This window comes from Pseudorca crassidens, chromosome 8 (assembly GCF_039906515.1).
Source record: "Pseudorca crassidens isolate mPseCra1 chromosome 8, mPseCra1.hap1, whole genome shotgun sequence".
Lineage (NCBI taxonomy): Eukaryota > Metazoa > Chordata > Mammalia > Artiodactyla > Delphinidae > Pseudorca > Pseudorca crassidens.
Window position 1 is genome coordinate 48,111,521 of NC_090303.1, and position 25,201 is coordinate 48,136,721.

The 25,201-nt window shown below is 41.5% G+C and overlaps 1 protein-coding gene across 10 annotated transcripts in view; it reads left to right on the forward strand.

Moving 5' to 3' along the window:
* The window catches only part of SLC25A13 (solute carrier family 25 member 13), a 296,284-nt gene that overhangs the window by 108,803 nt on the left and 162,280 nt on the right, over positions 1-25,201 (forward strand). For all 10 annotated transcript variants that reach the window (XR_010945512.1, XR_010945511.1, XR_010945513.1 and 7 more), the window contains 5 exons: positions 3,387-3,526; positions 19,274-19,420; positions 21,675-21,813; positions 22,569-22,662; positions 22,878-22,962. Coding sequence is in view for 6 of the 10 variants with exons in the window: in XM_067746352.1 (XP_067602453.1) it covers positions 3,387-3,526; positions 19,274-19,420; positions 21,675-21,813; positions 22,569-22,662; positions 22,878-22,962 (605 nt within the window). In the remaining 4 variants the exon portion in view is untranslated. The remainder of the gene's footprint in view (positions 1-3,386; positions 3,527-19,273; positions 19,421-21,674; positions 21,814-22,568; positions 22,663-22,877; positions 22,963-25,201) is intronic.

Below are 25,201 nucleotides of genomic sequence, written 5' to 3' on the forward strand. Positions count from 1 at the left end.
AGTTTGTAGAGTTGAAACGTGTTTTAGAGATCACATATAGCTCTATACTTCAGGGGGACTAAATTTCAATACTTCAGGCAGGCATTTGCATAAGAGAGACAAGCTCTCATGGAATAGTGGAGAAAGCTCTAGACTTAAGGTTCAAAGTTCACAGTTTTGAATTAAAGTCAGAGCTCTGGTAAGCAGTGAATGATAGTTAATTATAGGAAAAATAAGATTGTTGGTTAGAGTCAGTCACATTTTAAATTCATTTACTAAGTTTTGAGTAACCTAAATTTATTATATATATTTATAGTTTTATACCATATAAATATTAAAATGGATAATAAATGCCTTAGCTTTATATGCCAATATTGGGTTAATACCTTCTGTTACTTTTCTTTGTATTAATACATGTAATTTGCATATATTTAGCCTAAAACACATTTTTACTACATTTAATTGATTTAAATATCCAGCTGACACACCCTTTTTATAACATGCCTGCTTTTGTAAATGTCTCTCATCTTGCTTACGGTGGTAGCAGGAGATACGGAGGTCTTTTTGGGTAACTTCCTCGTCACTGCTGTGGGAGTTCCTGTTGCTCATTGTAATAGTTTGCTGGGGTTGCCATAACAAAGTGCCACAGAGTGGGTGCCTTAAACGACAGAAATGAATTTTCTTACAGTTCTGGAAGCGAGAAGTCCAAGATCAAGGTGTTGGCAGGATTGGTGTCTTTTGAGGCCTCTCTCCTTGGCTTGTAAATGACAGTCTTCTCCTTGTGTCTTCACATGGTCTTCCTCTGTGCCTGTCCGTATCCTAATCTACTTTTCTTATAAGCATGGCAGTCATATGACATTAGGCCATCCCCCCCCCCCCGCAACGACCTCATTTTAACTTATCTCTTTGAAGAACTTGTCTCCAAAATATAGTCATATTTAAAGTCCTAGGGGCCATGGCTTCAACATACAAATGCAACACAGCACGTAGATCTCATGTCCTATCACCCCTGAAGTCTTCTATTACAACATACCAAACCTTCATCATGAACTTCTGTCTTTCCAGCTCTATCACTAACTTCATCAAGATTTCCAGTGTTGGACTTTTTGTTCTCCAGAGTCATCATTTCTTTATGACTTTTACTTAACCTTCCATCCACCCATGTCTCCAATATTGGGTTAACACCTTCTGTTACTTTCTATAGGATATTGAAGGAGAGGTCAAGAAAAGGAAGGACCTCGTTTTTGACAGCTATCCCATGATTATTGCATTGAAAGGTTATTTTACCAGAATGCTGGGCAGAGAGGAATCTTTTTTTTTTTTTTTTTTTGCTGTACGCGGGCCTCTCACTGTTGTGGCCTCTCCCGTTGCGGAGCACAGGCTCCGGACGCGCAGGCTCAGCGGCCATGGCTCACGGGCCCAGCCGCTCCGCAGCATGTGGGATCTTCCCAGACCGGGGTATGAACCCGTGTACCCTGCATCGGCAGGCGGACTCTCAACCACTGCGCCACCAGGGAAGCCCAGAGAGGAATCTTTATTTCACCAGCTTGGCAGAAAAATGGCCACCAAGTCATTTTTGTTTGTATATTTCTCTAAAATTTTATTATAGTATAGAAACATTTTTTATAGAGTAAAAAATTGTGTTTTTTTTTTCTTTTGGTCACATCTTTGTCATTTGAACATCGTTTCTCATTAGATCATTTATTGGTCTTGATTAGAAGATTGTGGGCCTTCCTTGAATCTATCCTGGGCCTGCTTCATACAGAGGCCTAGAAATTTAGAATGGGAAAGGAGCTACAGATTATCTAGGTTAATATCTATTCTATCACATATAGCCACTAGAATAACACCTAGCACATGGTAAGTGCCTAAGAAATTTTAGCTACTATTAGTAGTAGAATTTAAACCCAAGTAATTTGACTTTCAGTTCGGTAATTCCTTCTCAGAGGTTTTAGAGCCAAAAAGAAACTTGCAGAGTCTCCTCCTACTTAGTTCATTTCATTCATCACTCCCCACTCAGATCCTCAATTCTTGATTCACTTCATTTTTCTTATGTCCTTTCTCTCTTTTTTTTCTCTTTTTTCCTAAAAGTGGAGAAGACAGAATAAATTCAAAGAAATTGAGGGTTATGCTTAAAAACTTCTTATTTTATTATCCTTATCAGGGCCAGCCTGAGGTTTTCTACCATCTTTTATAAAATTTATGCCTGGCATAATGCTGATTTTTTACTGCGTTCTTCGTGCAGATACACACCCAATCTTATACTGATGGCAGCACTACTGTTTCTTCATGGCAAGACTTTTAAAATTTCTGGAAACTTTAAAAGCATGGAATAAAAACTTGTGAGTGTAAGGGTGGATGGAAGTAGGAAATTGGGGGGAAACAGTGGAAACACGTGCCAAGGTTTTTGGCACCCTTTAGAGAATTAAAGAATTTACCTCTTTTTTTAAATAGTTGCAAAGGGAAAAAAACAAGGTAGCAGGCACAGTTTGCTCATAAAAGCGAGCAGGGTTGGTAGATATATTTAAAGATGTGAAGGCCAGGACAAATTCATTAATATAATTTGTGTCCCTTTACCCTCCAAGCATACACTCATGTTGGGAGGCGGAGAGACTAGTAAATAAGAACGTGAAGCTTTAGAAAAGTAAGGTTTTTCATATTGTTGTTTTCTGTTCTCTGTCAGTCCTCTTACAGTTTTGTGGTAGAGGCTAAAAAGAGGGGAAGAATCGATACTATAGTACATTTGGTAGCCCATCTTAAAAGGGGATTATTTGGACCATTTGAGAACGTCTGTCAAGCCAGAGTGTACAGGATAAAGTTAAAGGATGGGGCTGTTGGCTGTTCTTCCTGTTACCTTTAAGTGTGGCCTGATGAGCAGTGGAACTTTTTACAGCTTAAATAGAGTCTTAGTGCTGTTGAATATATGCTTCAAGATTTATATCTAACTGATTTCTAAATCCTCAAAAACATTTTAACAGCTTGTTGAGGAGGACTATATTTAAGACTTGTGTAGTGTTCTATGTGTGTCTGTATGTATATGTGTGTTTCCTGCCACTAAAGATTGAATTATATCCCCTGTGCCTAGAAAATAATATTTGTTGAAACAAAACAGATGATGATATGAGATTTAGCTTATTACTTTGGTTTGCGACTGCCTTTTAGGGCTTTTTGTGTGTGTGTGTGTGTGTGTGTGTAACTTCTTGATTTTTTCCTTTTATTGGATGGCATTATTAACTTTGACTTCATGAGACTCCCAGTTCTATTTCTGCCATGATTTTATAATCTGTGTTTTTAAAGTTGAGTTACTTTTTATACAAAGAAAAGTAGCAATATCCATTTAATAACAGGTTTTATAAGGAAGAACCCGATTTGCTTTGTTTTAATCAACCTTTCCTTTCTCTTTTCAGAGGACGTTAAGCAAGTTTTTGGACAGACCACAATTCATCAACGTATTCCATTTAACTGGGATTCAGAATTTGTGCAACTACACTTTGGAAAAGAAAGAAAAAGACACCTGACATATGCGGAATTCACTCAGTTTTTACTGGTGGGTCTAGCCCTTATAAAAAGCTTAAAAGAGTGAATAGGTAGAACTAGGATCGTGATGCACATTTGCTAGCCCTGGCCAAACCATCCTATTTGGAAGTATTTCTTTATTAGTATGTAGAAACTATAGGATTAGATAGACTCTTACAGACTCTGCAGAACCCCTTCCTGCTTAAATGGAATACACATTGAGGACCCAGGAAGTCAAGTGATGTGCTGAAAGGTCACATAAATCAGGAGGGACACAATCAGAACCTGAACTCTCGGCTTATGGCTGGTTCCGCCACTACTTACCAATATTTTGTTTTCCTTTGGGAAATGGACAGGTGTCATCATCAGCATCTAACCATAGCATCATTTCACCTGAGGCCTTTTTATAGACAAGACACTGGATCTAGATCTTGACTGCATATTGGAATCACCTGGGGAGCTTTAAAAACTTGTTGTTTGGGTCCCCCATCTCTAGAGATTAGATTTTGTGTGTGTGTGTGTGTGTGTGAGAGAGAGAGAGAGAGAGAGAGAGAGAGAGAGAGATGGAGGGCAGGGAGGGACTGCTTGGGCCTTGGGGTATTTAAAGCTTTTCAGGCACTTCTATTGTGTTGCCAAGTTAGAGAATCACTGTTCAGAGCACTAGCTGTCCGTATCCGGGGTTCAGCTCTGTGGGAGTTACCTACGTCTCTGGGACGCCCCTGGCCCAGTCCCTCCTGACTCTCTCTTTTCCCTCCCTGCTTCGTGATAATTCCACTAGGCCACTGATGATACTAACAGAAGGCTAGTAACAAAATGTGATCACAGTTTAGTTTTCCTCCTGAAGCATAATTTTAAGACTGTTGATTCGGATATTGTTTAGTCACTAGAGATCAATATCTAGATATTGTATAGGTCTATGTGATAAACCACTCTTTCTTTCAGATTTTTATGCATTTGTTTTGCTTCTCTAACAATTTTATTTTATTAAATATAATATTTAAAAGGCCTGTTTAAGGGAATTAGTTTGCTGTGTTTAAGTCATGGGTCTTGAGGAAAAATTTGCCAAGGAAACCATCTTTTTCTTCTTTTTTTTAAAAATTGAAATGTAGTTGATATACAATATTATGTTAGTTTTAGGTGTACTATGTAGTGGTTTGACATTTGCATACATTCTTTTTTTTTTCCTCTTTAAAAAAAATCATTTTATTGATCCTTTACCATACAAAATTTATTCAAATTACACCCATTTGAAGTGGTAAGATCACAGCTAGAGAACAGGTTACCCTGTAACAAATCTATTTACAAAATCCATCATAAAAGCTTTTTTTTTTTTTTTACATTATATTACATATTTTCTTATTTTAACTAGCATACAACACAAAGCTAAACTGATTAGTAGTTTGCCTGCTCCCAATTTTGGGAGAAATACTTACTTTTGACAAAATCACGTACCCCATAGGAAAAGAAATTCCCACAATCTGACAGTTGCCACCCGACTCACTCTGCAAGGCATCTTCCTTCAAATTTTGCATACATTCTGACATGTTCACCATGATAAGTCTGGTAACCATCTTTCCCCATACAGAGTTATTACAATATTGACCATATTCCTAATGTTGTGTATGACATCCTCGTGGCTTCTTTATTTTATTACTGTAGGTTTATAGCTCTTCATCTCCTTTGCCTATTTTGGCCCCGCCCTCCCCATCTGCCTACCCTAAACACCTCCTCTTCTTTGTTATTAGTAACATCAGCAGTGGATATCTTGGTGGCCCTGCATCCTTCCTGCGCCTGTGACCTTGCCAGAGTCTTCTGAGGAGTGGTTGGAAGCACAGCTGTGGGGCGGAGGTGGGGGGTACAGGGACACACGTGCACCGTGCCCAGTGCTCGTTCACTCAGCATTTTGTGGTCTCCATTCTTAGGCACAGTGTATGTAATAGGTTGACTTTACTAGGTGCTTCTCTTTTTGACTTTCACTGGTATCGTTATGATATCTAAAATTTGTCACGCTTTGTAGTTTGCTTTTATTTTCCCAGTCTTTGAAAACTTAAAAAACAAGATGTCTTAAACATGCCTTTGTATTTATTTTAAAATGTGTTCATGTCTGTGGATTCCCATTTGCAGTTCTATATAAACATAAACCTGATTAAATAACTCAGGTGGAGAATGGAATGTGAGTTGTTAGGTTTGTGCTCTTGTTTATACAAGACATCGCGCTGCAGTAGGAGGTGGTATTCATTTTGATGAGGAATAATTACAATAATGCTATTGAGACAGATGCCTCCAATTGACTTTATGGAACACAGCCTAATTAACTTTTAGTCTTAATGGGATGTTAGCAGTGGTAAGGATGATCAGGTTTCCCTTTAAGCAAATATCAATTATGCCGAATTGAGTCAGCTGTAATCCACTCAGCTGCTTCTAGGCCTTCCTCAAGATATGGACAAGCCAGAGGCAAAGATGAGATGACTCAGGGATTACTGATTAGGTTCCCAGCTGCAGCTTGTGGGGCATTCACTTGTATTGGACTCCGTTCTGTAGTGGTGAATACGCTCATCCCTCAGTGTCCGGCATGGGACAATTTTGACTTTGTAGCCAGAACGCAAGTGCTAAACTTTTACTAGATTAAAACGGTCTTGGTAGGTAATTAGGGCTTTGCTTTTGTGTCCCACTCCAGGCCCAGAGTTAAAGGAATTAATGGATGTATCATGATAGACTTGCTATGAATGCCGATGAAATGCCAGTTTTGTGTCTACCATTGGGTCACTGTCCCACTGCCCCCATTCAAATGCTTCCTTTGCTTTCTTTGAAGTCTTTTCTGAATGAAGGTAGAGCCTCAGACCTCAACTTCAAATACTTTGTTCTTTGGGGCTCTTTTCTGGATGCAGGGACCTTCTTAAGAATGTAAGTAAACGTAATCTCCTATGTTTGGGGCTCTTGCTTTATCAAGCATGTGCCCGCCTTTCTGCTGTGGAGCAGGGCTCAGAAACACAGGCACCAGCTCCCTGGCTGGCGCCAAGGTCGTGAAAGAACTGCCACCATGCATGCCACTTGCCTGTCGCCTGAGGAGGAAGAGGAGCAGCCAGCCGTAGGGTCAACTTCACAGTGCTTGTGACCTCAAGGAGCCTGTTGTCGAAAACACCGGTCAGTCCCACTGAAGGGCCTAGAAGGTATCAGCCTCACACTCTTGTGTGTCAACCTGTGCTTAAGTATGTGCACGTGTTTGTGCCTGGTGAGCAGTGCAGTTCTCTGCAAGGTCAGTTTTTTTCCCTTTCATTTAAAAAATATTTTATTTTATTTTAAATTAATTATTTATTTGGCTGTGTTGGGTCTTTGTGGCTGCGCACAGGATTTTGTCTAGTTGCAGTGAGGGGGGGGCTACTTTTCGTCGCAGCGCGTGGGCTCCTCATTGCGGTGGCTTCTCTTGCTGCGGAGCACGGGCTCTAGGCACGCAGGCTTCAGTAGTTGCAGCATGCGGGCTCAGTAGTTGTGACTTGTGGGCTCTAGAGCGCAGGCTTCAACAGTTGTGGCGCACGGGCTTAGTTGCTCTGCGGCATGTGGGATCTTCCCGGACCAGGGATTGAACCCGTGTCCCCTGCATTGGCAGGTGGATTCTTAACTACTGCGCCACCATGGAAGTCCTAAAAAACATTTTACTATACGGAAGCTGGTGTGAGTTTGTTATAAGCCACCACGTGGCTGTGAGGGCTTCACATGTTCGTCTGGGTACTGTCTGAGGTGTGGTGCCGGTCATGGGCATCTATTGGATGCTGAGCTGGAATGTTGTTTTCTGTGCTTTGGTTATAAAATTCATAAAGTGGTGAATCAGTTTGATATACTTGGAGCTAAATTTGTCTTGTTTGTATCTAAATGATATTGTTGAAGCAAGTAGCAGGGATGCAAAGCCTCCCTTCTAGAGTCTTGGTAGGGAAGGATTTCAGAAGGGAGTGGAGCCACAGTCCTGTTACCCCATCCTTAATACTGTTGCATCCACTGCTGCTATCTTTTTTGTGCCAGGTTCTATCATCTCCACTTAACTGCATGAGTGATGGTGTGTACGTGTGAATGTGAATATAGTTTTATACGTTGCAGTGTATGTGTGTGTATATTAAAATAGTCTATAAGCCTTTCCAACATATCTGTACTCTCAGCTCTTAGGGCAAAGCTCTAATTTTATGGTTACTAGTTGAAAAATGGATTTTAATATACTGAAAACAGTATATTTAGAAAACAGTTCTGAGAAATTTTCCTATTCTATACCTGCTGGAACTCCTGTTCATAAATGATATTAATAACATAGAACTCTCTACCCTGTTTTGAAGTGTTTTTGTGATTGTTACTCGCATGAGGCAAGCCACCCAATTCATCTAATGTTTGCTGAGGATATAGGATTTGTCAAGAGGCCTTGTGCAAAAGGCTCAGAGGTGCAGAGGTAACAACTTTTGAAATACTTATAATGTACAAGTCTGGGCGCGTGTTCCTATGTTTATTCGCCTGACAGCTCAAAAAGCACAACTACAAACAGATATAAAATGTATACCCTATGACGATGCTCTTCTATAACAAAAATCCTTAAGGGTTTGTAGCATAAACCCTTATGGCAGGTGTAAACCCAAAACCAACATTCAAAGTGTGGTTAGAGCAGCCGTCCAAAGTACAAAATTAAAGGGCCAGATACTACTATAAGGTCTATTTAACAGACCCGTTTTACGGATGAAGAGTCTGAGGCCTTTTACTTTAGAGTCTCTTAGCAGTATCTCATCTGTGATTTCGATTTGCATTTCCCTAATGACTGATGATGTTGAGCATCTTTTCATGTGCTTGTTGCCACTTGTACGTTTTCTCTGGAGATGTGTCTGTTCAAATCCATTACCTTTTTCTTATTGGATGGGAGTCATAGGCAGTTGTGAGCACAGAGTGAAAGAAAAGCCTCTTAAGTTTTTATGCCAAATTATTCTGTAGAGCAGTACTGAGAGTCACTCTCAAAAAAAGAAGTCATAATAGCAACAACCTTTATAATTTACAAAGTGGTTTTAAATATCCTGTTTCTGATGCTAGCATCCCCCAATACCCTGAGAGGTAATTATAGTTAGTTCTGTTATATACAAAAGAATAAACAGACTCTAGGGTAAAATTTTGCATTTACAGGTAATTTTATGGGGAAATGCTCATGGTTTTCAATGGGGTCCCAAAGGAGTACCCCAAAAGAGTACAGACCCGCTGTTCTAGAGCTTAACTTCTTCCATAAGATCACAGACATGTGAGGGATTAAAAAATATGATGCCATTACCACTGTACTCCACTATGTTGTCTCCAGGGCCATGGCTATGAAGTTAGTTTCTCTTCCTGGAAAGGGCCATGTTTCTGAATGGGGATGTACAGTCATGCATTGCTGGACATTTAGCATACCTGATCCCGGCCATTAATTGCCAGATAATGATTATAAAAAAGCCATAGTAGGGGGCTTCCCTGGTGGCGCAGTGGTTGAGAGTCCGCCTGCCGATGCAGGGGACACAGGTTCGTGCCCCGGTCCGGGAAGATCCCACATGCCGCAGAGCGGCTAGGCCCGTGAGCCATGGCCGCTGAGCCTGTGCGTCCGGAGCCTGTGCTCCGCAACGGGAGAGGCCACAACAGTGAGAGGCCCGCGTACCGCAAAAAAAAAAAAAAAGAAAAGCCATAGTAGGGGTACGTGTTACGGTTGTTTCCAGTTTTATTTTATTATTACTATTTTTTTGGCCACACCGCACGGCTTGCAGGATCTTAGTTCCCCAACCGGGGATCCAAGCGTGGAGTCCTAGCCACTGGACCGCCAGGGAATTCCCCTCCGGTTACTTCTTGATAATGATTTATAATCATGGGTATATATTTCACATATAATTATTACAGTTTAAAAATCATCTACACATAGGAGTTTCTAACGGCTCTGGTCTCAGGATAGAAAAGTCTCAGATTACTTCCCAATGCGATATGCTTGTTAACCAGAAAACTGTTGCTGTTAACTACCTCTCCTGTAGCATTTTCCAGCCTTAGAGAGTGCTTTGGCTTGTGTTGGTCTTTACAATTGCCTTAGGTGTTAAGCAGTTGCTATTGTTTCTGTATGAAAGATGAGCATGTAGAAGCTTGGAGGAGTTTTTTGTTCGAGATGAGACAGGTGGAATAGAAGTTGGTTTTAATTTTCCTAAATCTGTAGCAGTGTTTTCAAATTTTGTGTAAAATGTTTCTGAAGTGATTTTAAAAGGCGGTGCCCTGGGCCTCTGTCCCCACCAAGGGTCTGATTCAGTAGGTCTGGATAGGGCCTAAGAAATAGCCTTTCAAACAGGCGTCCTGAACTGTGATGTTCCAAATGGTCCGAGGGCCACATGTTGAGAAACATTGGTCTAGATGACAAAACCCTGACTGTTTAAAAGCACAGAATCTGGTGTTCAGGTCTCATCCTAAGGCTGATGGGGAGCTAGGAGAGGCAAACATGATGAGATTGGTGTTTCAGAAGGACTGCTCTGGCTGTTGTGTGGACAGTCAAATGGAGAGGGATCTGACTGGGAGAGGGAGACCATCTGGCCATTCTCCAATCCAAGAGAGAATAACTATGGCTTGGGTTGGATGGTGATGGTGATGAGCTAAAGAAAATGGGTTCAAGAAAAGTTCAAGACATGGGCCTGACCAGGCTTGGTGGTCTGTTAGGATGGGGACAGTAAAGGATATGCAGAACTCATGGTTCACTCCTGGATTTTAGGCTTGGGCAAGTGGGAGGATGGTGGTGATTTACCAAGACTGGGAGCACAGGGGGATGGGATGGAGGACATGTTGGTGAAGGCCTGTGAGGAGTGCTTTGCATGTAATCACCACTGATCATTTCATGGAGCCAGGAAGTTTCTTCTGTTTTCAGAGCCCTTCCTCCTCTTACTGTAGGAAGAAGAGTCACGCACAAATCAGCCACGCTCTAAATTGGTGACAAGGCCAGATTTTGAAGGCGGGATTCCATTAGTTAGCCAAGAAATGAGATAGCTGGCTTGGGAGGGAGTGGGGCTAAAAATCCTCTCTAATATCTTCTCATCAAATAGAGTTTAAGGGGCTTCCCTGGTGGCGCAGTGGTTGAGAGTCCGCCTGCCGATGCAGGGGACACGGGTTCGTGCCCCGGTCCGGGAAGATCCCACGTGCCGCGGAGCAGCTGGGCCCGTGAGCCATGGCCGCTGAGCCTGTGCGTCCGGAGCCTGTGCTCCGCAACGGGACAGGCCGCAACAGTGAGAGGCCCGCGTAAAGCAAAAAAAAAAAAAAAACAGAGTTTAAGAATGAAGTTGTCTGATCCAACAGAAAGTCCTCATCACAAGGGTGTGAGTGTTTTACCATAACTTTATTCAGGTCCTCCTTTTGTCAGGAGATGGATGATGAGACCCAGAGAGGTGAATCGTAGTTGGTAGAGCTAGGAGTAGAACCTGGGACTCAGAGCTGTGTCTGGTGTCCCGACCAGCCATTCATGTTTGTTAGGACCCTTGTCATCAGATCACGTGAGCCCCAAGCTAGCCCTGTTGGATGCCAAAGCGTATGCATGCAAATAAGGCAACTGAACAGTTTTGGTTCTTTTCGTTAAATCAAACCAACCAGTATTTTGGCTTATGGGTCAACAATGGCATACAGACCAACCCAAGTCTTCTGTGTGAAATGGACATTTTGGTTTTCAGGTTCTGTGCCCTAGAGAGCAGAGTTCTGTAAGTCAGCAGCCCCAGGTGCTGGTGGTGTCCCACCACCAGCGTGTCCCTCTGAAGGCCAGAGATTTGCTGCTCCTAGTAGTGAGCTGTTCTGAGTCACAGGGTTGCGACTATGTATGTCAGGGTATGCTGGTTTAAGGCAAAACTTTCAGCACAAAAGGCTGTGTTGTTAAAAAAGGAATTGTTCCCCCTGCCAGCCCAACATCACCACCAAACAAAAGAAAACATAACCTTCATCCATGGCAACATCAAATTCTCAAGCTTTGGAATTGAAAGAGCATTTCAGGTGTTAACAAAAAACAATCCTTTGTGGTAGAACTTGCTGAAGCCACAATTGTTTAAACAGGTCAGTGGACCACTAACAAAGTCCTTACTTAGGATTGAGTAACCCAAGCCATTTGTGCGCCCCCCCACCCCGGGTACCCCAACTTGCCATCTGTATTAGTTAAAATATCTAGACCCTGGATCTTTAGTAGCCAGAGACCATGATTATATTTGCATTCTTAACGTGGGTGTGATTTTTATGTTGATTTTAAGTTGGACCAGATGGGGTCTGTGATACAGCTTTGGTACTGCTTCATAAATACAGTACCACTTGATGTTCCAAAGTGAAATAACAAGTAAAGGCAGCTAATGTTGTTTTGCCCTCAGCTTCTCCAAGAGATGAGATTGTGTTTTGTGTCCAAATGGAAACCACTGCTAGTTTGGCGCCGAGTGACCAGAGATGGGGGAATAGCCTGGTCACTTGGAGAATTAGACACAGGATTCATTTCATTCGCACTGCACTTTCTGCTCTCTGGGCAAAGGAAATCAGAATTCATTGTGCTTTTGTGTCCGTGGTGTTCATCAGCTAGCTGTTTTGTTGAGTAGCCTGTTGTGCAGGCTTTTACAGTAACATCCTGGTGAAAATGAACACGCCATATAGCTGTTACCCACTGTGAAGTTTAACGTTGAATCAGAAGAGCAAGGAAATTGAGATGGAAAAGCTCTGTACTGGTTGTTGTCAAGGTGTTGCTGTGTGTGCAGTGTCACATGCGGCACTGCTACTAAAGACCCTTTTAATTAGAGACCCCACCCAGTGAATTGGAGATGAAATTTCACGCTGAACTCTGGAAGTCTGACTGCATAGGCTGAATGTGGGGAGCACAGAAAAATGTTGAGAATGGGAACTACTTATCTCTCTACCTATTGCATTGCCAAGTTCCATTTTTCACTCAGTTTAAAAATATGTGGATCTTTATTTTAACTAGAATTTTTTCCTCTAAATTAGCATAGGATTATGAAAATGATACTTATATATTAAATGGTAGAGGTTCTGATACTTGATGTAATATAGAATTTATTTGAAATAGGGCCAAATATAATACCATATTTTATAAGCAAACCTTCTTTATACATTTTTATTCCTCATTTTCATAAATAATTACCTGCATTTTCCCCAGAATTCTTCTACCACCACCCCTAAAAAGGAATTCTTTTGAATTATATCTTTGTTGATAACCCGTGATTAAAGTTTTAGATATATATTTTTTAATTTCAAAACTATACAAGACACAAAAATGCAAAGTAGTCAGGGGTGTTTTTTGGTGTTCTTGGCTTTATAATATAAGTCTAATATAAATCATCTGGATCTGCTGCTTGTTTTGAGGGTCTGTTGGTCTTTTTTTTTTTTTTTTTGGTTCCTGATAAATTGTTTTCAGGCTGAAGCACGAACTTGCGCGTCTGAATAAAGGTGGAGAGAATTTTTGCATTCAGAATATACCCACTTGAAAATTGGAGATTATTAAGGAAATGACAGGCCTGGAACTCTTAGAAGCATGAATGTTAAACCAAAAGTGGTGTAACCCCTATATATGTGTATTTCTGTACAGCTAGCAACTCTGAAGAGTTTGATTTTTTTTTTTTCCCCTCCTGCAGCATTCTGAATGGGTGTGTTAAAGTAGTTGGAAACTGCTACAGTAGAAGCCTAGTCCATTAATCATCACGTACCGGAATAGAGGGAACAGAAAACAGCTCACTGGCAAATGTAAAGAGAAACTGGGCCTCCTTTCACGTGTTGGAGCCTTAGAGGTGGCCGTCCAGCTCCTTGCTTTGTGACCTCCTGGCCTTAGGTGAAGGAGAGCCCTTTCTCTTTACAGTCCTTCCTGGCTCCATCAACAGCGTTTAGGAAGCGCCCTGTGGCCTGTTACTGATAAGAGCTCTCTCGGGAGAGCCGTGCCTTCATTCCAGCTCTCTGGGTTTTCCACAGGGTCTCAGGCCATCGATTTTATTGTCTGTACTCATTTAGGTATTGCTTCCATTTTTGTCATCTGCCTGCTCTTCCTATGCGTTGTAGGATGATCTCATCCATTTTTACAACTTTTTTTTTTTTTTTCCTTTTGGTTTTTGGTACGCCTTCCCCTAAAAGGAACGGGCAGTCCACGTAGGATAAGGGTATGGCTCTGGAGCCAGACCGCCCGGCTGCATATCCAGTTTCATCCTTAGCGTCATGCGACCCTCAGCTGCTCTTTACCTAATTTTTCCATCTACAAAATGGAGGTGGTGGGTAATCCCACCTTATAAGGTTATTGAAAGATGAAGCAGGAAAATGCAGCTGTCCCTGGAGCATAGCCTGTGCTTAACAACAGTAAATGTTAGCCTTTGGGTTTTTTTTTTCCCCCTAAAATCCTGTTGTCTGCATTTCTCAGATTTACATTTCGACCTGTACCTCTGGCTTTCTTTTGTTTGTAGCTGGAGGCAAAGCTTATCTCACTCCAAGTTTCTCCCCGTGGTCAACTACCTCATCTCTTTCCCCTTAAGTATTTTCTTTTGTGGCAGATTCTCCTATCTCTCCCATCATCCAAGGTGAGAATTCTTTAAGAAACTCTTGTTCCATTTTTATATATAAATCACCACCCAAACTTTTCTTAAAATCTCTTTTCCAGTTATCTGTCCAGATCACTTATGATCCCCTTGCTTATGGTTTTACCCATGGCAGCATACGTTAGTGGTTGGAATCCGACAATACTTTGGTAGAGATCTCAGCCTCTCCCACCTGCTAGCTGTGTCACGTTGGACTAGTTACTTAACCTCCCTAAGCTTCGGGTGCCTCTGGGAGATGAAGGTGTTATCACTTCACAGGATTGTTGTGAGGCTTGAATGAAGTCCTGTCTTTGAAGTTCCCGGCAGAGCCCCTGGCCTGTAGAAGTGTTCAGGCACTCAGCTGTTACTGTTATCCTCCACCCTAACTGGTCTTCGTCTCTGTTCCTGTTGTTGGTTCAGAATGACTTAGCAGAACTGTTCCTTACCTACTAGGTGATTTTTTTAAAGACTCCAAGAACTTATATTGGAACTGACTTTAGAGGTTTTTAAACCATTCACCTTGACCAAAATCAAAGCTACTTTTTATTAAGTGCCGGTCACACGTGACGTCTAGTTTTTACCACTCGGTGCAGTCAGGTGTTGCTGAGGCTCTGAGATATAAACACACTTCCCTAAGCCCTCCCAGCTAGGAGCGCCATGACTGATACTTGAACTCTGCCCATTCCTGTCCCAAACTTCAGATTTGTCATTATAACAGATTGCTTCCACAACCCCTTGTATAAAATGAAATAAAATAGAATATGAAAAAATAAAAAAATAAAATTCCTTGACGTATGTTTCTCAGCCAGTAGTTGAACAGGTATTTCCAGTGACTGGGAACCCCCTACTTTGCAAGGTAGCCCATTTCATTGCTGAATAGTCAGGTTAAATACTTCTGTGTTTTGTGCTGAAACCTGATCCCTCTATCTTCTCTCCATTGATTTTTTTTTTTCTTTAAGAAATACAGAGAACCAGTCTAACTTCTTTTTTACCTGATAGTCCTTTCAACCTTTAAATATTTGAACGTAACTATTGCGTCTCCGTCTCCCATTGTTCTCTCCCCCGCACGAAGGACGAGTTTCTCCATTCTGGTCCCTTTCGTTTTGGAAATGAACGGTAACTACCCATGCTCTAGACATCATGCATACCAAAAGCTCGCCGTCCCAGCTTTACCCCTCTGGACTCAGATCTAGGATGCTTCACTGTCTTGGTAGCCTTGAATAGGGTTAAGGTTTTCCTTAAACAGCTGTAGAGGTGCCAGTGGAGAGCTTTGATGTTAAGTCAGTCTACCGTGAGTAGTGAGCCTGGCTCTTTGTTTCAAAGGTCACTCATTCTTGAATTAAGTATTTATAGAGTACCTGTATGTTAGCTCCCCCCCAGACCTCCTTATTGGTCTTTCTCCTCCTCAATCTCTTGAGGTTGTGAGCAAGGCTGGGAGAAGGCCCTTTAGATTTGGTTTCTTTCCTCCATGATCTCTGCTATTGTTAGGAGGACAATCCTGGTGTTTGAGAGCGCATCAGAGACTTTTGCCTTAATGAAAAAGTTTGGGGAATTTTATTGTTTTCTCGTGAAAATAAGCTACAGAAAAATCTAGAGCACTGGAATACTTTAAAAGCAAATTGAATGTTTATCTTCTTATAGCTATGAAGACTCCTAAGTGTCAAATAATATTTTGTAATCAAATTCCCGACAGCAGCATTATCCAGGCTTCCCATGCAGTGTAGTGGGGTATTAGGAGCAAGGTCAGTGCAGCGGGACTGCCTGGCTTTGAATTCCAGCTTTGCTGCTTCCTGTCAGTGAGACGTTCGTTTCCTCAACTGCTACAGTGGGGTTAATAATAGTTCCTGCCTCATAGGGTTGCTGTGAGCATTAAATCAGTTTATCACTACAAAGCACTTTAGAACACTGGCAGGTAATGTATGCTTACAAAATGCTGTTATCGTGGCTGTTTTATCATTTGAGGTAATAGTTTTCATTTCCTCACCCGGAAGAAGAAATAGTCATGACATAAACAGATGTTCTTCAGAAGGCAACCCCATCTTCAGTAAGCTACTTTTAAGTTTGGGGAGACACATAGCTAAACGTTTTTACTATACTCGACTATTAGAGAACTACCTGGATCCACCTTGTTTTTCATGGAATTTAGTGTCCCCAATCTTTAAGAACTGTTGGAAATGTGTTCTCAAGTTGTCCTTTGTTAGGGTTAGAAGTGCTTTTGTACCGTGATTGCGAGATTCCTGCTACTAGATGTTTAATCGTGCACAGAAGTGCGTAGTGATGCCACTTGTCCCCATTACAGACTCACCCCCTGTCCTGCAGTGGGAGCATCATCCCCACTTGGGTGTCTGTTTCCCAGTTAGACATTCTGGATGGATTGGTCTTAGTGTTCCGGCTTCCTGCTCTCTGAGGAGTTGGAGTGACCAGGGAAACTGATACTGCTTTTGATATAATGTTCTGAGGAGCCCCGAGACTATTTCAGTTATAAACTAGGGGAAGTGGTAAATAACTGAACGCACTTTCTGGTATTGTTGAGAGTAATCTTGGCTTGCGATAGCTTTAGCAGTGGGTCTAGCGATTCAAAGACTGTGTTCGTTTACTTTCAATTGAATACATACTGTGGTCATTTTTCACTACAGGGTGTTTAACAGTTGGTTTCATCCTTCCTTTTAAATTGGAGACACTTGTACAGAGGACCCCTTTTTGTTCAATACATTGTAATTTGTTCACTCAGTTGGTTTTATACAGTACCTGTCACTGAAGATTATGTCCATGGTTTATTGAGTACCTGCTATATCTAAAGCATTCTGCCCACACCGTAAGTAGGATGAGCAGGACACAGTCTCTTTTTCCTGGCAAGGCGGGGGAAAGACAGGAATGTAAATAACTGATTATAATATAGGATGGAGTAAGACAAGCCTTATAATTGCGGTTCAAGCAGGAGGCCGCATGATCAGATCAGTTATTTTCAGTTAGGAGGCCTGGTTATATTTACCTAAGTGGTGGCATTTGAGCCACCAAGTGGTAGGATTTCAGGAGCTAGAGCAGAAGGCTGTAATCTCCGCCAGGTGGAGGGGAGAGTGTGGACAAAGGCCCGGATGTGTGGAAGTTTGTCCATGCTGGGCATGGGGTGCCCTAGACCAGGCTGAGAGTAACTCCTTGTAGGGTCTGGAGAGCCTTGCTTTGGAGATAGATCTTTACGATGAAAGGTTTCAGCTGAGGGTGACTGAAGTCAGATTTGAGATGCTGAAAGGCAGCTGTTGATGTGTGCAAGGTGGATGCAGAGGTCAGAGAGGAGTGCCAGACTGACAGTTGGGCCCATGGTGGCCATTCAGCCGTGGTCTGAGGAGGCCTTGAACCAGTGGTCAGGAATAAAAAGGAAAAGATGCATTTGACTGAACTTTCAAAGGTCCAAGTGGCTTAATGTAGTAACTGGTTTACTCTGGGGGAAAGGAAGCTGGAAAAATTGAAAATGACAGGTTTCTAGGGTAAGTGACCGGGAAAACAACATGCTAATAATTAAGCTTTGAACATGGGAGAAGGACCAGGTTTGAGGGCTGGGTGGGAGACATATAGTAGCGGATTTAGCGACGTGTAATTTTATGGCCTTTACAAGATACCCCCATGAGTATATTCACTAAGCAGTTAGAAATTCTGGCGCAGCAGATAGGAGTGAGAGGCTTGGATCTGGGAGTCAAGCCTTATAAGAAATCTCATAAGAAGACCTAGCGGGGGAGGTCTTTGCCTAGGAGAGTTGAGTGAGAAGACCTGAGGACAGAGGGCTGACACGTGCCTCCTATTTAAGGAGCGAGTGGAAGAAATACTAGAAAGATGAGGGTCCCAGACGAGAGTTCCAGGCCGGATCAACACTGGCAGATGCTATAACCGAGAAGAGGCTTTTGAATAGGATAAGAACTCTGATTCTTATTATTGTTTCGTCTTTAAAAATGTTTTATTGTAGACACTTTCAAACCCCATAAAAGTAAGGATAAAGATATGATGACCCACTGTGTTCCCACTATACAGCTTCAATTATTATCAATATAGTCTTCCTTTATCTCCCCACCTCTCTGTGGGAAGAGAAGGGAGATAGGGTACTTCAAGGCATTTTCAGATTCATGTCATTTCTCCCACACTTTAGTTTGCACTACTTCATGAGGACAGTTAGTTTTCATAAAACTGTAAGTCATTATCTCACCAAAGTTAAAAAAAAAAAAGTTAATTCCTCAGTATCATCTAATAAAACTTTTAAATTTAAATAATTTAAAGTCCCTGAAAGCCACATCCGGGATGCCTTTTAATTTCATAGACATTAGATCTCACTCTAAGGGCCCATTTGGGAAATGGACAGAGTGTCTTGAGGAAGAGAATATAATACTCTCTGCAGAAGGGATGCTTCTCCTACATAGCACATGATGGGTTTTGACGGGAGACCGTGTTTTATTTTTTGATACACTTATCCCCTGAGAATAGCAATAGAAATCTAAGGTTGGGCTTCCTGTCCTTAGATCATATGAATTAAAACACATATCCAATGGCACTGCCACAGTTTTGCCACCTCTGATGCATGTACCATCCAGTCCCTAATTCTAGAGTATTGGTCCTCAATCGGGACATATGGTCCTCTCTGGAGACATTTTTGATTGCCATGGCCTTGCGGAAAAGGGGCTACCAGCATCCAGTGGAAAGAGGGTAGGGATGCATAGGACAGCCTCCATAACAAAGGCTTAACCTACCCCAAATACCAACAGTGTCGAGGAATGGCATATTCCTGAGCAGAGCCACCCTTTTCAATCTGCTGTTACATCACATGTGTGTGAACCAAGTTACCGTTAAACATTTTTCTCTGTTCTTTGGAGAGAGGTTAATGTCCCTGTAGGTGTTTTTCCTTTGATCATCTGCGTCCCCTAAGCAAGGTTTGTCCAGACCTTTGAGCCTGCCAAGCTTCATTCTAGGTTTTATTTTCCTTGTGTCTTTGGACTAGAGCAGAACATGGAAGTGATTTGGTTTCTTTGGGTAAGAAATTGAAGGAATGTACTTTCTCAAGACATGTTCACCAGTCTGAACAAAGTTCTCTCTTTGGAAGGAGATAACTTGGGAGTGCTATTGAACAAGTGTGGGGCTTAGTAAATCAAGATATAATGTATATATTTCTTCACTCCGATTTGAAATTGAGCAGTCATTGGTAGTAAATGGGAAACATAAATGAAGTACTTCACCTTCTTTGTTTGCAGGAAATACAATTGGAGCATGCGAAGCAAGCCTTTGTTCAAAGGGACAATGCCAGGACTGGAAAGGTCACAGCCATTGACTTCCGAGACATCATGGTCACCATCCGCCCTCATGTCTTGACACCTTTTGTAGAAGAATGTCTTGTAGCTGTAAGTTGTTTTTTAATTTCTATTGGAGTATAGTTAATTTACAATGTTGTGTTTGTTTCAGGTGTGTAGCAAAGTGAATCAGTTACACATATATCCACTCTTTTTTAGATTCTTTTCCCACATAGGTCATTACAAAGTACTGAGTAGAGTTCCCTGTGTTATACAGTAGGTCCTTATTATCTATTTTATATATAGTAGCGTGTATATGTCAATTCCAATCTCCCAATTTATCCCTCCTCCTAGGTTGTAACTTGCCATAATGAAATAACTTATTCTACCTGGTGTAAGCTCAGTAAATAAGGGATTGTAAGAGCAGGTCTTACAGATTATGTTTAAACACTAACATTTTTTTATTTTCTTAGTGATATTGCATCCATTACCAAACTTACAGAGAGTGCTTTGCCAGTTTTAGTGGGTAGGTTAACTTGTTACCTGGATGATATGGACTATCTTAAAGAAATGTATTAACTGGCTTTTTTAAAAAGGAAAAACAGACATATAATCGCATATTAATTTGCTTTATATTTTGAGGTATGTCAAATGCTGATCTTTGCTTTTACCTGTTCTCCAAGGCAAAGTGGTTTTTGTAAGCAGGTAGTGCGCATAGATATGTTTGAGGTGTCAGCAGAACAGGAACTCTAACCCTTGGATTCACTCATTCATTCAGCATGTGTGTGGAGGCGACACTGGCACATGCAGTGGGCGGAGCCTTGCTGTCCTGTGTCGTGGAGCTTCCCTCCTAGTGGATGTCCAGCCACTCTGCTCCTTCATGGACCCTGAGGGTGTCCTGGAACATTCTGTGGTGGTAGTTCCCAAGCCTTGGTCACGGAGCTTAAGAATCATCAGGGATAGTTATTAAAAGTGCGGATTCTGGGCTTCCCTGGTGGTGCAGTGGTTGAGAGTCCACCTGCCAATGCAGGGGACACGGGTTCGTGCCCCGGTCCGGGAAGATCCCACATGCCGCGGAGCGGCTGGGCCCGTGAGCCATGGCCGCTGAGCCTGTGCGTCCGGAGCCTGTGCTCCCCAACGGGAGAGGCCACAACAGTGAGAGGCCCGCGTAACGCAAGGAAAAAAAAAAAAAAAAGTGCGGATTCTGAGGTCTCTTCCAAGCCTACCCATTCACCATCCACAGGTGGTAAGGTCCTAGAATCTAATTTCTGAGGCTTCCTAGGCAATTGTGATGATCCCCCAGATTTGGGACCCTTATGCAATGGTAACTCTTCCTTTGTTAATCCCAGGGAGAGGGCTTTTTGAGTGTTTTCACCATCACCTGAGTTTGCCCCAGTGCTTACCATAAGGGGAGCTTTTCATTTTTCCTCTTTTTCTTTCTGGTCTCTCTCTTTGGAGATGCGGTGATCTGACAAGGCCTTTTCCACTCCGGCACTGTGTTAATCTCGCTCCTTTTCTTGGCCCCCCCTTCGCTATCCCAGCTCTCACATCAGCTATTTCAAACAAGTAGTAAGTGAAGATTTATGTGGTTGTTACCTTATAAAGAAGTGCTTTCCTAATAAAAATATTTTGCCTTGTTAGGGAAGGCAAGATATTTGAAACCTCAAACTGAAGTTCCATTCATAATGGACATGCTGTTTTCCTTGTCCCCGTGAAGAATTATGGTTTCTTACAAATTCTGATTATCAGAATTCTGACCAGTCTTAACCCTCATCAAAGCGTATGACATCTCATAATTTTACCATAATATGCTTGTTTGCTAGAAATCCTACCAATATAAAGTCTGTACTTAATGCTGATTTATTACTACTTATAAGTAACATGACAAATCATGATATTAATGTTAGATTGACCACTTTTCTTAGTATGTTTGTGTTGGTATAATAGAGTTTTGCATGTATAAGTATACACATGTGTGCATGTGTATAATAGAGTTTTGCATGTCTAAGCTTTTAAGGATTGCTCATTAGATGAAATAAACAAACTTATAAAACATTTCCAATTGAAATTTGAACTCTGTAAATTACTACTGGTTCTGTTGTTATAATCCTACACATGTATTTAGTTTTCTAGGACTTTGTGGAGAGTACAAGTTCTGGTCATGATTAGTTGCAGTTACTTCTAAAAATCGTTTATAGCTTTTTTTTAATGTGAAAGAAAAATGCTTATAAACATTTCTTTCTATACATGCTTTCTTGATTACTTCCAAAACTAGCATTTGATGTACATACTTCTGAATCTTCTTCATTCTATAAATGCTTTGTTTATTTTTCTTCTCCCCCCTCTTATTTTCAACTTATTTGAGGCTGCTGGAGGTACCACGTCCCATCAAGTTAGTTTCTCCTATTTTAATGGATTTAATTCACTCCTTAACAACATGGAACTCATTAGAAAGATCTACAGCACTCTGGCTGGCAACAGGAAAGATGTAGAGGTGACTAAGGGTAAGTGAGAATCTGAATTCTTGCCTGCAACTATCTTGGTGAGTTATTATTAGGGTAAAGAAGACAACTAGGAGTTTATGTTATAAATTTTTCTGTCCCACTGACACATATTAACCATATGGTACATGTGTGTTCTCCACCCTTAGATCAGACAAAACAATCTTCAGCACATTTTAAATAAACCCAAGACGGTCTTTGAATGAGGGAACCATGTAAAGTTTCTTAAATGTTTTCAAATCTTACTAAAACCTGAGCTAAATTGGCATCCTCTAAAGTGACCTTCAAAAGTACACAAGGAATTCCATAAACTTACACTGCTGACAGTGTGTGTTGATTGACTATCTCTGATCAAGATATCAGCATTTTAATGAGATTTTTTTTTTTTAAACAGAGAATTCCCTTCGGAATTCCACAGCTTCATTAATAGTACGTCCTGGGACCTATGCATATTGAGTTTCATATCTCCTTCCTGGTTTTCCCTGACCCGCAATTTGAATGGCTTCCTGTGTCATTTATTCAAAGCCTTTGGATGACACCAAGCTTTTAGAGTCAATATTAGAGAAACTATTCTGTACACTTTTTCCAGATAAAGGAAAGAACTGCAAAAATTCTTACCCTATTTGGATTGACTTGAATTCTACGACTGTTAATAATAAAGTTTGGTGATGTTCGCTCATTCCTGTGCCTTGAGTTAACGCTGCATTTAGCGGCTATTCCTTCTTGAATCTTTCCCTTTTAACTCTTTTTCCATGCAGAGGAGTTTGTTCTGGCAGCTCAGAAATTTGGTCAGGTTACACCCATGGAAGTTGACATCTTGTTTCAGTTAGCAGATTTATATGAGCCACGGGGGTAAGTTGCTCTTTTTTTTTTTTTTTTTTAATTAGCTTAATAAAGGGGGGTTAGGAGGTGGGGTAGGAGGACCGCAGCAAACCTGGAGAAAAAGAAGCCATATTAAAGATGACTCTGAAATATGGGAAACAAGAAAAGAAACGTTTTAAAATTCCATAATGTAAATTTTAATAAATTTGTATTTTGTTGTTGCTTGTGCTCGCTTTTCCCTCTAGACGTATGACGTTAGCCGACATTGAACGGATCGCTCCTCTAGAAGAGGGAACTCTGCCCTTCAACTTGGCCGAGGCCCAGAGGCAGGTGGGTAAAAGGGAGCACACTTTCTTCCTGGTGTTTCTTTGATAGGGTCACCCAACCCCTTTTCACGTGCAGTTGCCTTTTGGACACTGGTCTCTGACCTACCATTTCTTTGTTTTGCACTAAAAATCCAGACCATTTCAAAAGACTGGAAAGAGAAATTACTTAGAGATATTCTGAGAAACAGATAATTGGCATTTGCTTTTCCTGTGAAAGATGGGGTGATTTCTTAACCGCCTTAGAAGCCTAACCCTTCCAAAAGGGGCAGAAGATCTTCTTCCCTCAATCTTGTGCTGGGAGAGGTGGGACTGGAGTCCCGTTTTGGTGTCACCGTCCCAGCGTCGTGTTGTGAAATGAAAGCTGGGCTCTGCCCCACAGAGAAGTACTTCATCAGGGCATCGCCCAACTGCCATGCCTGCCGGTTTTCTGAATATCAAAATGAGATAATTTTGTTTAGTCTGGAGTCATAGTTTGAAGGCTTTTAGACCTATTTTCTTTGTGAAAGGACTCATAAGTTATGTGGAAACAATTTGAGGAATGCTAAATTTTATTTTATGGTTAACAGAAACCAACCTCTTGAATTTGTGGAAGTCAGAAACCGAAGACCTGGGACCTCTTACATTTAACTCTTACTCGGCTTTCTATAGGTCAGGGTTATAGAATAAAAGCCTCCAGAGCATGTGTTGTGCTTACATGGTGTTTGTAAAATAAATCCACTCACAGACGAGCATCGTTTTAGAAAAATACCTCCTTTAAGGCAAAGCCATCTCCGAATCCTGTGAGACTTAACAGTTTTTGGCTGGGAGCTCCGGGTCTGTACAGAGACGCCAGTTTGACCACAATGGGTTGATGCGGGCTGCATTTTTAGGACGGGCAGGCCTCGGGCCAGGACGCCCTCCTTTCAGCTCTTTCCCACCCGATGGCAGCGGCAGGTTTTGTGTGCAGCGTGTAACTCAGAACGGTGGGTGTGCACTCAGTAAACCGTAACTAGGCACCTCTGGAAAACCAGCTGGCTGCCGTTAAAAGAGGAAGCCGATTTCCCTGAGTGCAGGAGAGAGAACTGTATAATCACGTGCAGAGGTGGAAGCAGCTCCGCTCTCCCCTGCTTTGATTTTTAAACACTGCTTACCAGATGATGATCTCTTCGTCTCTGTGCTACTATCTCCTGTAGAAATTTGGGGATTAAGAAAAAGGAGAGAATTTTTTTTTTTTTTTTTTTTAAAGATTCCTCCTGTTCTCCAGCTGGCAGTGGTATCCCACAAGTTTTCCTCTACGCACTCTGCAGCTTTTGAGAGTTTCAGATGATGGGTGCTTGTGGATCCTGGCCATGAAAGGGTTAGACGAGATTGATAAGATTTATAGGAGGAAATGATTGGCTGCTGCTTAGAGGTTTAGAGCAATTCACTGGGGGCTTGCCTGGAATATTCTTTACTATGTGAACCCCAGTGGGCCTGACAACATCGACACTCTCAAGCAATGGAGGTCATCTACCTGGTAGGCTAGGTGCCAACATTTATCCTCCACAGAGTGCAGGAGGAGGAGTCTGTCTTGTGTCGTTTTGTGAGCACACCACATTTCTAGCTTTAGAAAAGTTAAATGAAAGTCTGGGATTTCATTTATTTTGTCTTTGGATGAGTTAGAGATAGTGGTAGGTTCCTCTCCCCACCAACCTATTATTTTCAAAGTATTTTCACTCACTGTTTTGATGCCAGCACCTTTCTAAGTACTGCATATTTATATCCGTGTAAATAAAACAGTGCCTTTCCAACGGATGCTTCTGTCAAAATGAAGTTACTATGGTTAACAGATATAGATGGAAATCATCCATCTATACAGAGATAGCGTTGGATGCACCCTTTGGAATCTGCAGAAGAGATGTTTTACTTTCTTAAAGATGCATATTTCTATGTAAAGCTGTTTTCAGTTAAATAACTTTGAAGGAGATTCCAAATTATCTCATTGTATTAGAATTGTGCTACATTGACAGCAACTAAAACTCAGTGGGTTGATAGCTGGGATTGGTCATTATTTTCATTGTTCACTGATCTTAATTATCGTGGCTTTTGAAAAAACAAGTGTTACTGAATGTATTTATTCATTCAACAGGTATTTATTAAGCACCAGCTACATGCCACCCTCATGTGACAGCTCTGTGTGACATAAAATTGCTATTTTATTTATGTAGACAGAGAATGGAAATACTCTGAAATGTTCTGGCATCAAAAACACTGTAAGAATAATA